Below are 14503 nucleotides of genomic sequence, written 5' to 3' on the forward strand. Positions count from 1 at the left end.
TATAGGCATCCCAATGGGCGGTAATACCAGTCCATTTATATCGGACTTGTTTTTAATTCAAATAGAATATGAATACATGATTAAAAATAGCCCAAGTAATGTAAAATATTCTCTTTCAAATACAAGAAAATATATTTGGATGATTTGTTGGTGATAAATTGTGCGGAATTTATGGGGATTTCAAAAAATATGTGTCACTAGAGTTAATTCTGGAACCTAGTTATGGGACAGGACATTATGACCAGACCGACGATTTTAATTTTGAAGTAAATAATTTCCCATTCCTCGATAGTAATATACATTCAAATATAATTGATTTAGCTTTTTATTCCCAACTATTTAGGCATGCAAGATTTTGCAGTAACAGATTTTAAAAATGGTTGTCAAACGCTTAGCCAAAAATCGATCAAGGTTTATCTGCCAATAAAATTAGTTGGCAATTTAAAAAATTTAGTATATACAAAAACTAATCAAGATATACTGAAGGATATTTTACTGTAATTTCTCTTTCTTTTGGGGTTGTTTTATATTTACAGGGTTTCCCGAACAGCTCGAAGGGAATTAAACTTATAATTGGTTCCAGAATCCAATAAAGCACTTTATAACACACCTCCAACCCGTAAAGTGTGTAATTGTGTAATAGGGATACCATAAAAGAACTTTATGGTAGACGCTCCACCTTGCCGGGTAGGGAATTTAATGTGTTGAAACCCATTCAGATAGGTGGTGTTCCTCTAAGGAGCCCTAATGTTAGGTAATCACTTGGGAATATTTTATTAGATTTAAGGTGCTTTTTCTTGTAATTTAACAACGGCTTACATTTATTAATGATAGCTTTGCATGGATTAGGACATTTCGATTTGGTTATATTGTTTTGTCCTAAGTAACTGGATAGGTAAGTAGCGTCACTACCTTGTTCAAGTGCTTGTTTATGTCAATGGCTGAAGTAGGAAACCAGGTCTTTTCTTCTTTTTTTGTTTCTTTTTTTTTCTAATCAATTAATTACCTCTAACAAATTATATATACTTAAGCTAATTTAAGATATTATTGTTTGTTTTTCTTTTGAAAGTATCATATTCAAGTTGTCTATTTTTACAATTTTCTTTCCTTTGCATCATTATTGAACATCCTTGTTCTAGCATTGTTATCACCGAAAGATGTCATCTCAGTCTTAAGCTTTCGAAAAGATTTGGTCTCATTACCGCTGTGCTCCGGTAACTCACATCTTTCTGCCCTTGTGGATTACTTGCAATATTCTTTCTCCATTGCAATATTCTTTCTTTATATACTGCTTACTACGACCCACTCCTTACAGAGATGGTCAGTCATAACTGTAAAGAGTGATTTCCTCTCTTTAAGGACTCGCTTTCTTGAGTGGATTTTGTACTTGTGAATCAGGGTTGCCTTCATGCTCAGTTTCTAAGTGAAACAATTGCCCAAATTTGCGTGCTACATAGCGACATTTAGTGCTATAGTAAAAACATTAACTATAATAGTACTTTTTTTTTTTTTTTTTTTTTTTTTTTTTTAGAGAGAGAGAGAGAGAAGTTTATTAATATTAAATAGAAGACGATACAAAATACAATTCAAAATCAACTTACAATACACATAATTCCCCTCGAAAGGCTCCATGGCTAGGGATACAAGAAGGATAAGAAAAAAAATTATTATACAAGCAATAAATTCAATATAGGCAATCAAATATAGCAGTACACAGGCATGGGAATACAATATAAGCAACAACTAGAAGGAGAAAAAAAAACATAAACATACCTGAGGCCTGAGAGCAAAGTGCAGAGAGGAAAACCACACACCACTAACAAAACACAGGGGTCATCAACTCCTCAGAGGGAAAAAAAATTAATCTATTTGATTCTTAATCAATAGATAAAGAATCACCACTTTTGTGCTATATTAGCTCTAACTTAGCAACCCTGACCACGTGCTACAGTGCTATATATAGTAAAATAGTGATAAAATTGCACTTTACTCTTGCTATAGATATTTGTGAAGCGGTCAGGAGGTACTCAAATAACTCGGAATTCAGTCTGCAACCTGTATTATTATTCTTTTTTCTGTCTGTATTTTATCTATACTGCCCCTTGTGTTACCCGGTGGACTATTCTGCTATGCTTGATGTAAAGATTTTTTTTTTTATGTTGTGAAGTAAATGAATCTTACTTTTGAATAGAGAAGAATCCTTATCTGATTTACCAAAACTTGTATTATATTTATTCTGTAATGGTCAAAGCTATTCATGTGATTCCAAAGAGAGGTGCTACAGGATAGGACGAGTCTAGGGCTTATAGAGATTCATAGTCAACAAGGCCTTGAGGATCACCTTATAGTGGGCATTATTCAACGATATGAGGAGCCAAGGACTTATAGAGGGTCATAGACGAGAACTTATAGAGGGTCACCTTATATTTGGCTGTATTCAGCCATAGAATGAGCCAAGGACTTAAATATGCCAATAGTCAACAAGGACTTCTGGAGGGTCAACTTTTAGAGGACCATATTCAACAAAAGTCGGGCCAAGAACTTATAGAAGGTCGTATTTAACAAGGACTTATGGGTAAACTTATAGAGGGCTATATTCAATAAAATGACGGCCAAGAACTTACAGAAGGTCATATTCACCAGGGAATTCTAGAGGGTCAGCTCAGAGAGGGCCACATTCAGCGAAATGCCGAGCCAAGAATTAAAAATTTTTCAAAATTATTTGTAAGAACGAAGCTTCTAAATTTCTTACAAAAAACGAATATTTTCAGCTATTACCATATGATATGTATTTTTTCGAATTTAAAGTGAGTATTTAAGAATTACCGTAGAAAGTGTTAAGCCATTCATATTACCGTTGTAAAAAGGGGGAAGATCGTTTATCTGTAGCTCAAATGGGTATCCCGATGCCCAGCATGAAGGTTATACCATGGTTCGTAACCGAACAGAGTTATGCTAAAAGAATTTTGTTTTTCTTATTTGAGATTAAATTCTATCTTTATTCAATTTAGCACCATTTTGCATAAGTGTGTTCAGTTTGCTTCTTCTTTTTCTAAAGGAAAGACAAAATAAGTAAGCAAAAATTCTTTGAATCAATATATGGTTAAATATGCGTTAAGCTTCTTTTTCTCTTTCTGTTGTGAGGTTGTAATTCGATTGTTTGATTGTTTTTGCTACCTTTGAAGTAACCTTGATTCAAGACCATTGATATTTTAGTTTTATGAATGCATACAAAACTTATAATGGTATGATTACATGTAAATCATGCGTAGACATAATTGCTTATTGAGTTACAATCAACTTGCGAACCTAATGTAAAAATAACGCAAAAAAAGAAAATGAATTTAGGAAGTAAAAAGGGGAGACAATAATAATGAAACTGACAAATGGTGAAAAGAAATTGATAAAAGCGTTGTATGCCAATACTAACTTGTGGAAAATCTAAATAGTCACATCGAAAAAGTGGCCCACATGCCTTTCTCGTCAACAAGCTTTTCCGTGCATAACGTCGCCAACCTTTTTTTTTCCAAAAAATGGGCTACTTAGCTTGACGTGTAACGGTGAGGAACTATAGTATCAACTCTCTTTTTAGTTTGTCAATGGAGAACCGCAACCACCTGTGCCCATCGAAGGCTCAAAAATTGTTTCTAAAAAGATAGTCATATCGGGAATCAGCTCTTTAACTCCCGATGATATTATCGAAGATGCCTGCAGCCATTTTGGAAAAGTTAGGGTAAGTTTTTCACTAGGATTTGTGTTTATTTGTTTATTGTGAGTTTTCAGTTGTTAATGTTGGATGTAACCTCATCATAGAAAACGTGCTTATAGGGATGTCTGCTGGCTATCTTTATTTTTAGATACTGACATGGATGTAGAAATTTTAACAAAAATAATAGAACATTTACTGGGCATATGCGAAGGCAAAGGAAGAGGCGATAATAAATAGCAGCGAACACACAAAATATGAAACATACAAAAATAGAAAGTAATTATAACAAGGTATAAAAAGACATAAGAAAAAAAGATACAACCTTTTTTTTATGTAAGTGGTACTTAAAAAAAAGGTCTTAGTTGAAAATTTTGTTTTCAGATAATGACATTGAAGTAATAATAATAATAACTGTAATAATAAAACAGTGTAATAATAATGTACTAATACAATTAATGATAATAACTGGAATTACGCAAGCAAAGTAAGAGGCAATAAAAAAAAGGGAATTGAAATACTTATAAAACACAGAAAAGGGAAAGTAAAAAACGTTTCAACTGCTAAAGAAACCCGTCCAATGTAGTGAACGATAACGTAAAACCTCTTTTTACAGAAACTGAAACTCAAAAAAAATCAGATTTTTATAATAATGTTTACATCAAAAGAATCCATTTATTACAAATACGTAACATTGGTTATTTCAGAAATTATCTGTTATATTTATTGGCATTAGAGAATCTGCAAGTAATTTTGAAGGTGACACTGGCTAAGCATGACAAAATGAAAAAAAAAGTTTAAAGAAGAAAACATGTGGATAATTCCAACCCGTTAAAAAAGGAAGAATAATATGTATATATTACGGTCGAGATCTCTGCTCAAGCGTCATAATTCGAGACCTCCGCTCAAGTGTCGTCCTGAGGACTTTTACTGGTATTTTTTACTCAGTATTTCTTTTTTTGCACTGAGGACATAAAAGTAAAAATATTGGTGAGTCTGTGGGAGGGGTAATTATTGGTGGAAATTTCCACCAATAATCAGAGTCAGATTCAGTATCACTGAGAACTCTAGAGTGGGGCTTTCGAGTCCTTGTCTCTGAAAATACGAAATTTTTGTATTTCTCTGAGAAGAATGATAATTCATTCGTCTTTTTTTTTTTCACTGGAGTTGATCGTACTAGTCCAAGGGCTGTTATCGTTCAGTCCACATAGCATTTTCATGGAAACTTCAAACATATAAAGACAACTTTTATGCTGAAATTGCTTGATTTCTTTCTAGCATTCGTGGTTTTTTATTCTTTTTTTTTTACAGGAAAGGAAAAGTTTATCCAGCAAAATTTAGGGCAAATGAAAAAATCATACTTAATCATAAAAAAATTGCAAGATGAATACATTTCTTTTTAATGTATTCTTGAATGCTCGAAGAATGCTAAGAAGGCTCGAAATAAAAAAAAAAGAAAAATTAAAAAATTACTGTATAAAACTCTGGCTAATAGTAAAATTCTGGTTGCTGTTTCAACCACATTGAAAATTACATTAGCAGCACATTGGAGCTTAATTTGGGTCAAAATTCGTGCATGCCTCCGTAACTGGAGTATTCTATAGTAACAAAACTATGTGAAGTAAAGATTTTATTCAACTGAAGTAAACAAAATTATAGGAGCAATACATTGGATAATATTTAAGCTTGAACTTGTGTTTTGGAGACGCACTCTGTGGAGGGTGTTGGGAGTACGTTCCGTCCACCCAAAATCCTACATTTGACACAAGAAACTGAGTAAGTTTTATTCAAAATATCAAATAAAATTTCATTTAATATCTGGCCTCCGGAAAAAGAAATATAAATGGTGGTTCAGTAGTTAAAATAGTGACCGAAAATACATCTGCTAGGTTCTTAAATTTCGCTTTGGTGGTCTGATCTCAAATCGCCCACTGAAAAGAAAAAATGAAAAAAAAAAAAAAAAATCGGATATTCTTTTCACTTGTGGTGCAGATCAGGATACAAATATTCGATTCCTTTCCAAAAAAAGTAAAGGTTGAGTTCGTCTCTCTATGCAGTATTGTTGTATACAGGAATAGGCGTGTTTATGTAGAAAAATAAGCACAATACGTATTAAGAAACACAGAATACATTTACCCCTTTCAGTATCATAGAATTAGGTTCTTCCTTTTGGTAGCCAGATTCCACATCGCTCGATGAAAAAAAAAGAAAAAAAATGGTGACGTATATTCTTTCGCCTGGCTGTTAAAATAAGTAAAAGCTTCTTATCAATGTGGTGGTAAAATTTTACAAATTAAGTTCTTTTAAGTTCTTAAAATTTAAGTTCTGGTGGTATTATTTTAAAGTAAGTCCACTACCTAAAATAAAATACTTTTGATTGAGGTAAATTTGTCTGGAAAGTTTCAATGACTGTTGTTTCTTTCAATCGGACATGCTAGCGAGAATTCAAATAGGTAAGTTGCTTGACTGTTTTCAAACAGTTCGTGGTAAAGAACTGTAGTAAGGAGCGACCCGGCTCAATAGTAACCAAAACTCTAAAAAATTGAATTTTGATATCAATAGCTACATCAAAAGAATCACATTTTAATGCTGATTTTAAATATATAAGTTTCATCAAGTTTAGTCTTACCCATCAAAAGTTACGAGCCTCAGAAAATTTGCCTTATTTAAGAAAATAGGGGGCAACACCCTCTAAAAGTCATAGAATCATAAAATCACACCATCAGATTCAGCGTATCAGAGAACCCTACTGTAGAAGTTTCAAGCTCCTATCTATAAAAATGTGGATTTTTTTTTTCCAGGGGTCATCGTATCGACCAAGTGGTCCTAGAATGTCACAAGAGGGCTCATTCTAACGGAAATGAAAAGTTCTAGTGCCCTTTTTAAGTGACCAAAAAAATTGGAGGGCATCTTCCACGCTCATTTTTTTCCCAAAGTCAACGGATCAAAATTTTTAGATAGCCATTTTGTTCAGCATAGTCGAAAACCATAATAAGTATGTATTTGGGGATGATTTACTCCCCCACAATCCCTGGGGGAGGGGCTACAAGTTACAAACTTTGACCAGTGTTTACATATAGTAATGGTTATTGGGAAGTGTACAGACGTTTTCAGGGGGATTTTATTTTGTTTGGGAGGTGGGGCTGAGGGGAGGGGGCTATGTTGGAGGATCTGTCATGGGGGAAGAAATATTCAAGGAAAAGGGCGCATGATTTTCTAGCATTACTGTAAGAAAACAATGAAAAATAAACATGAAAACATTTTTTCAAATGAAAGGAAGGAGTAGCGTTGAAACTTAAAACGAACAGAGATTATTACGCATATGAGGGGTTCTAAAAATACTTTAGCATAAAGAGCGAGGTATTTAGGAGGAGATAAATACCTCCCTCTTTATGCTAAAGTATTTTTAGTAATTTCAACTATTTATTCTACGGCCTTTGTGATTCAGGGGTCATTCTTAAAGAATTGGGACAAAACTTAAGATTTAGTGTAAAGAGCGAGGTATTAACGAGGATACAAACCCCCTTGTATACATAATAAAAATATAAGATCATGAAAGTTTGTTACGTAAGTTGCTAATTTATAAGTTACGTATATTTTTTACTAATAAAAACGTTCGTTAAAAATTAAAAGTTCTAGTTGCCTTTTTAAGCAACCGAAAAATTGGAGGGCAACTAGGCCTCCTTCTCCACCCCTTATTTCTCAAAATCGTCTGATCAAAACTAAGAGAAGGCTATTTAGCCAAAAAAAGAATTAATATACAAATTTCATTTTAGTAATTTATGTGCGGAGAGCCAAAACCAAACATGCACTAATTCAAAACGTTCAGAAATTAAATAAAAAAAACTAATTTTTTTAGCTGAAAGTAAGGAGCGACATTAAAACTTAAAACGAACAGAAATTACTCCGTATATAAAATGGATTGTCCCCTCCGCAATCCCTCGCTCTTTACGCTAAAGTTTGACTCTTTGCCACAATTCTACTTTTAAAAACAATTAAAAGCTTTAGCGTAAAGAGCGAGGGATTGCGGAGGGGACAATCCATTTTATATACGGAGTAATTTCTGTTCGTTTTAAGTTTTAATGTCGCTCCTTACTTTCAGCTAAAAAAATTAGTTTTTTTTTTATTTAATCGCTTGACAAAAGGGAAATGTTTTCGCTTGGTGTCTTCTGTGAGAACTTAGCATAAAGCTAATATAAGCATGGCAATATATACAACAAACAATTATCTCAGGTACAATTACGTACAAGGTCAAATTTCAGTGTCAAATTACATACGAAAAAATGTCCAATAATGACATCAACTGGTTGGAATGGTTAATAATAACACTAGGAAAGGAGTAACGCCATTTTCCCGTTGCAAAATCTTAGTCTCCTGATATTCTGTGTTTTAAGTCTGGTATAGGCCAACTGCTTATTTTTAAGTTGTCTTTGTTAGTGAAAGGATTTTAGGGTAAACTCTGACGTTTGGGATCAGTCAATCAATGTTTTACCTTAAAAAAGGGTCTTGAAAGAGACTGCTGCCTAAGCCTCCATTTTAGTACAAAATCTTTTGTAAGATATGATAAAATGAAATTTGTTGTCCTATTGAATCTAACAAGGAAACATTGCTGAAAATACATATATATATATATATATATATATATATATATATATATATATATATATATATATATATATATATATATATATATATATATATATATATATATATATATATATATATATATATATATATATATATATATATATATATATATATATATATATATATATATATATATCAGAAAAATAGTACCATACACAAATATTGTTAAAAGGAAATAATCATCACAATTTAATGAAAAAAATAAGTGCTAGCCTCTTACAATTCTCTACGAAATGAGAAACTAGATAACATATTAAATTCATGAAAATTTATCAATTTTTTTTCTTGGATAAAACCTAACCTGGACTATTTTCTATTGACGAGAGCAGGCTATTCTACTTGCTGGTGATCCGGTCGGAGAAGGCTCATCTTCCAGTGTCCTGGAAGATGAGCGTCTACCTTGTAGATTAAACTGATGCAGAGTAGACTTTATTTATTAAACGGTAGAATGTTGGTGGTTGTAACATCATCATAAAAGGTTCCTTTGCAGATCTTGTCACTTTCAATAAGTCGCCACGATAAAACATTAAGCCCTGGTATTTGGAGCCTTCAGAGCCAATCGGTTCAATAATCCAATTTCGTAAAAAAAATCTTTGAGTTCCGTGAAAGACTTTTATGTACCAATGACGTCAATTAAAGAGATCTCCCCCCCCCCTCCTAAGGTCTCATACCACTATATTGAGATTTTCCACGTTTTTTGTTATGAAGTTTTTGGGCAGTATTTTTGTTAGTGTTGCAACGTTGAACCGTCGAAATAAATAAACAAAACTAATTACATGAATTTGATGATGTTTTCAGTCCTTAATAATTCAAACATTGACAATTGGTTGGTCCCGAATGCACCTATACCTTCCAAAGAAAGCCAGATGTTTTTAAACTGATTGATGCCATATTTTTAGCTTACTTTGTCTGATTTTTCACCCACGTCTTTTGTCTTTCTTTTTTTTTTTTTTTTTTTTATTGTGGTCTTGATAATACCAAAAACTATAAATGAAGGCCCTTTTTTTTTATTAAGAATTGAAATTTTGAGTTTTTCTAATTATGTAGGATATATAGCCGGGTGTTCGTTTGTACCTTAATCTTAAGTAAATCCGTTTGCATCTTGGAATTTAAAGACCGTTGAAGATATAAGAAAATGATTGAATATTCTAAAAAATTTCAAAGAAGTTGAATTTATAGGCACAAATTTTACACGGGGAGGGGGGAGGGAGGGGAGGTATGTCCTTCTAAATATCAAAATTCATTAAAATCCGATCACCCACTCGTATGTTATAAATACCTATTTTTTTCTAATTTTTCCTCTCCCTTTAGCCCCCTAGATGGTCGAATCTGGGAAAACGACTTTATCAAGTCAATTTGTGCAGCTCCCTGACACGCCTACCCATTTTCATCGTCCTAGCGCGTCCAGAAGCACCAAACTCGCCAAATCACTGAACACCTCCCCCCCCCCCCAGCTCAACCAAAGAGAGCGAATCCAGTACGGTTCCGTCAATAACGTATCAAGGACATTTGCTTATTCTCTCCACTAAGCTTCATCCCGATTCCTCCACTCCAAGTGTTTTCCAAGATTTCCCCCTTCACCCCCCCCTCCAATGTCAAAAGATCTGGTCGGGATTTGAAATAAGAGCTCTGAGACATGGATTCCTTCTAAATATCAAATTTCATTAAGATCCGATCACCTATTCGTAAAATAAAAATACCCCAATCTTCACGTTTTCCAAGAATTCCGGTTGCCCCCTCTAAGTCCCCCCAAAGTAACAGGATCTGGTTGGAGTTTGAAATTAGAGCTTTAAAGCGCAAGACCCTTCTAAATATAAATTTCATTAACATCTGGTCACCCTTTCGTAAGTTACAAATACCTCAATTTTTAGAATTACTCCCCCCCCCCTAACTCCACCAAAGACAGCAGATCCGGTCTGATTATTTCAGTCACGTGTCTTTGACAGGTTTTTATTCTTCCCATCCAGTTTCATCCTGATATCACCGCTTTAAGTATTTTCTAAGATTTCCGGTTCCCCTCAACTGCCCCCCCCCCAATTACGCTGGATCCGGTTGAGATTTAAAATAAGAGATCTGAGTCGCTTCTAAATATGAAGTTTCATGAAGATCCGATCACTCCTTCGTAAGTTAAAAATACGTCATTTTTTCTAATTTTTCAGAATTAACCCCCCCCCCCCCCCAATAGAGCGGTTCCGTCCCAATTATGTAAATCACGTATCTAAGACTTCTGTTTATTTTTCCCACCAAGTTTCATCCCGATCCCTCCAATCTAAGCGTTTTCCATGATTTTAGGTTCCCCCACTCCACACTCCCCCCAATGTCACCAGATCCGGTCAGGACTTCAAATAAGAGCTTTGAGACACGATATCCTTCTAAATATCAAATTTCATTGAGATCCGATCACCAGTTCGTAAGTTAAAAATACCTTATTTTTCTAATTTTTCAGAATTAACCCCCCCCCCAACTACCCCAAAGAGAGCGGATCCATTCCGGCTATGTCAATCATGTATCTAAGACTTTTGCTTATTTTCCCCACAAAGTTTCATCCCGATCCCTCCACTCTAAGTGTTTTCCAAGTTTTAGGTTTCCCCTCCCAACTCCCCCCAATGTCACCAGATCTGTTCAGGATTTAAAATAAGAGCTCTGTGACACGATATCCTTCTAAATATTAAATTTCTTTGAGATCCGATCACCTGTTCGTAAGTTAAAAATACCTCATTTTTACCCAATGTCCCCACCAAAGAGAGCAGATCCAGTCCGGTTATGTCAGTCACGTATCTTAGACAAATTTTTATTTTTTCCCATCCAGTTTCATCCTGATCTCTCCGCTTTAAGTATTTTCTAAGATTTCTGCCCCCCCCCCTTGTGCTTATTTTTCCCACCAAGTTTCATCCTGATCCCTCTACTCTAAGTGTTTTCAAAGATTTTAGCTTTCCCCCTCCCAACTCCCCCCAATGTCACCAGATCTGTTCAGGATTTAAAATAAGAGCTCTGAGACACGATATCCTTCTAAATATTAAATTTCTTTGAGATCCGATCACCTGTTCGTAAGTTAAAAATACCTCATTTTTCTAATTTTTCTGAATAACCCCCCCCCCCCAACTACCCCAAAGAGAGCGGATCCGTTCCGGTTATGTCAATCATGTATCTAGGACTTGTGCTTATTTTTCCCACCAAGTTTCATCCCGATCCCTCCACTCTTAAGTGTTTTCCAAGTTTTAGGTTCCCCCTCCCAACTCCCCCCCCCCAATGTCACCAGATCCGGTCGGGATTTAAAATAAGAGCTCTGAGACACGATATCCTTCTAAATATCAAATTTCTTTGAGATCCGATCACCCGTCCGTAAGTTAATAATACCTCATTTTTTCTATTTTTTTCGAATTAACGGGCCCCCCACTCCTCCCCCCAGATGGTTAAATCGGGAAAACGACTATTTATAATTTAATCTGGTCCGGTCCCTGATACGCCTGCCAAATTTCATCGTCCTAGCTTACCTGGAAGTACCTAAAGTAGCAAAACCGGGACCGACAGACCGACAGAATTTGCGATTGCTATATGTCACTTGGTTAATACCAAGTGCCATAAAAACAGATTGGATTTGAGACTAAAAAAGCAGTAATGCTATATCTGCCTTCCAAACTGAAAATTAAATTTCTTTGTTCAGAAATTAGATATAGGAGCATTATTGATCAACTTTTCTTGATTTTAGCTATAGTTTATTCAACAGACTCATCTTGTTTTCTCCAAGTAAATACAAATGAATGGAATAATGTTGATAAGTAACAATATATCTCCTATGTATATTTCGGACCACTCCGTATAGTGACTGGGAAGGCTGGGCGAGTGCTCATTTCGTTTTTAAATTGAAATTTTAGTTCCACGTTGGGGAGTCAAAATAGTTGGAAGACAGCACCTCCCCCTCTAATGCGCTTTTTTAACCCTTGGGCAAACGGTATCTTCCCCACAGCATCGGTATGAAAAAAAAAGTTCGAGATTTCCATTTTACTTAGAATTATCGAAAATAAAAAAAAGCAAAGTACAATGAGGGAAACCCGAAGTAGAGGAAGACCGAAAATATGCACTTTGTCGCACCGACGAGTAGAGTTTGAAACATCCACATGGTAGTACAACCCCAATGAGGAGACATTTGGAGAGCCGCATATATGGGTGATGGCTTGTAACTCTTTGTGGACGGCTTAATTTCATCCGTGATTCTAATGGTGATTCCGCCGGTACAGGAGGAATTAAGTTCTAATGTTAGGATTTTAGGTGGAACACAACCTACGCAGTACAAAGGACAAGCGGTTGCAATTGTTCATTCTTTACAAATACGTTTCAGTAGATAAGGTGGCTGTGTTTTACCATGTCCGCAATATTCGGAGGTTATTAAGATATCTTATTGACAATCTGAAATTGTACGAGACACACTTTAGTGTACAATCTTTTTTCATTTCTGTGTGCTTATTCAGGCTTTTACAGTGATTGATTAAAAAATATTCTCAAAATATACCTTGGTATATTATATACCTTATCGTATACCTTGGTTGTCTCGTACTAGACTGCCCATTGTACGTTTTGATTTCTTTTTGGGAGCTAAAATAAATTAAACACCTCAATATTAAAATATTTAAATTACCCAAAATCATGGAAATAATTAAAATGTGTAATATTTAAATACAATGGGCCATTAATTTCATTCCTCCTGCCAGCTTTTTAGCACAAAGGTAGACAAGTTGGATCTTTTCATCATACGAGGGTTCTCAATCTCAATCTACACTGGCAAAGTTTTGACTCCTTCTTCAAGTGCGAACAAGAAACCAGTGCAAAAACGAGCTTTTGTATCGAATAATAGGAAATGCTATGAAAATATCTGAAGGAGAGAGGGGGTTGGGGAAAGCCCAGGAGGGTCCTCCTCCCAGTTTCCATCTCTTAGTTCACTTTTTCCGAAGACTGGATACGCACTTTTCTGGCAATAAACATTACAGAGCTTTCACAGCTTTAGGGTTTGATCACCGGTGATGGTTTATTTTTTCAGAAGCTTTATTTTTGATTCACTTTTTGATGCCTTTTCACTTCTATTCATGTGTTTTGTTTGTAATTTTAGGCATGTTTGATATTTCGAGAGCCTGGTCGCCCAGTAGAAGCGGATGTCACTTTTGAAAATGAAGAAAGTGCTTCTAGATTTTTGACAAACTTCAATAATAGAAAGCTGGATCGACATACCGTCACTGTTCGTTTCAAGTAATGATAGATCATAGGCATATTGTATTGACTTTTTAATATCTGAATGTTTAAGTATTTAAGCTTCGCATTAAATATTCCTTTTCATCATTGTTTATAAACATGGTTCCCATACAATTATAACTAGGGTGGTATAAATTTTCCTGTTATTTACAGTTCGCTACTGAGGGGTTGGCACTGTTGTTGTAGTAAGAAATCTGCACTTTATCAGGCTACGAGGGATATCTATGAGGGATATCTACGAGGGATATCTTTTGCCATGTACACCAAGCCGCGTTTTGATCTTTTACACAATTAAAGCAAATAATCTAGTGTTTTCAAGTGAAAGTAAAGAGTGTATTAAAACTTGAAACGGATAGAAACTGTTGTTTATATTAAAGTCCCCCTCCCTTCGAACTTGCGCTCTGTGCCCCAAAATTTTGATTTACCCTTAATGCTTCAAGGATGAATGAACGAATAAAGGTGGTGTTTTCTTTACGGCACTTCAATACTGTTGTATTGAAATCATAGTAAAATACAACAAATATTGCCAGTTGGTAATTGTTTCATTTACCGAATATCTTCAAAAGAATTTGAACCACGAATACTATTGATTATTACAAACGTGCATCAATAAGCCCGTCCATTCTGGATCTGCTTATCCTGTGAATGATGTGGGGTGCCCCCTTGCTCTACGTTATAGTTTTATTGATTCCTTTATTGATAACATTTTAGAGTGCCATGTTTAGAGTGAATATGTTGTTCGCTTCTGATTCAGATAAAAGCTGGAAAAGCATTCCCAACCGGCAAAATTCTGTACTGAACAATCTCGTGATTGTTAACAACTGGCCTTCTGTTTTAGATAGCTATTCAAAAATCTTCTTTTTCTCGCAAACTTTAATAGGAAATCCTGCTAAGTTTCAGTTTCAT

At 34.8% G+C, this 14503-nt stretch overlaps 1 protein-coding gene across 1 annotated transcript in view; it reads left to right on the plus strand.

Moving 5' to 3' along the window:
* Positions 1-13681, plus strand: part of LOC136026983 (uncharacterized) — a 66289-nt gene extending 52608 nt beyond the window's left edge. The window contains exons 11-12 of the mRNA XM_065703862.1: positions 3593-3733; positions 13458-13681. Of these exons, the coding sequence (XP_065559934.1) occupies positions 3593-3733; positions 13458-13598 (282 nt within the window). The 3' untranslated portion in view covers positions 13599-13681. The remainder of the gene's footprint in view (positions 1-3592; positions 3734-13457) is intronic.
* The last annotated feature ends 822 nt before the right edge of the window (positions 13682-14503 follow it).

This window comes from Artemia franciscana, chromosome 5 (assembly GCF_032884065.1).
Source record: "Artemia franciscana chromosome 5, ASM3288406v1, whole genome shotgun sequence".
NCBI lineage: Eukaryota > Metazoa > Arthropoda > Branchiopoda > Anostraca > Artemiidae > Artemia > Artemia franciscana.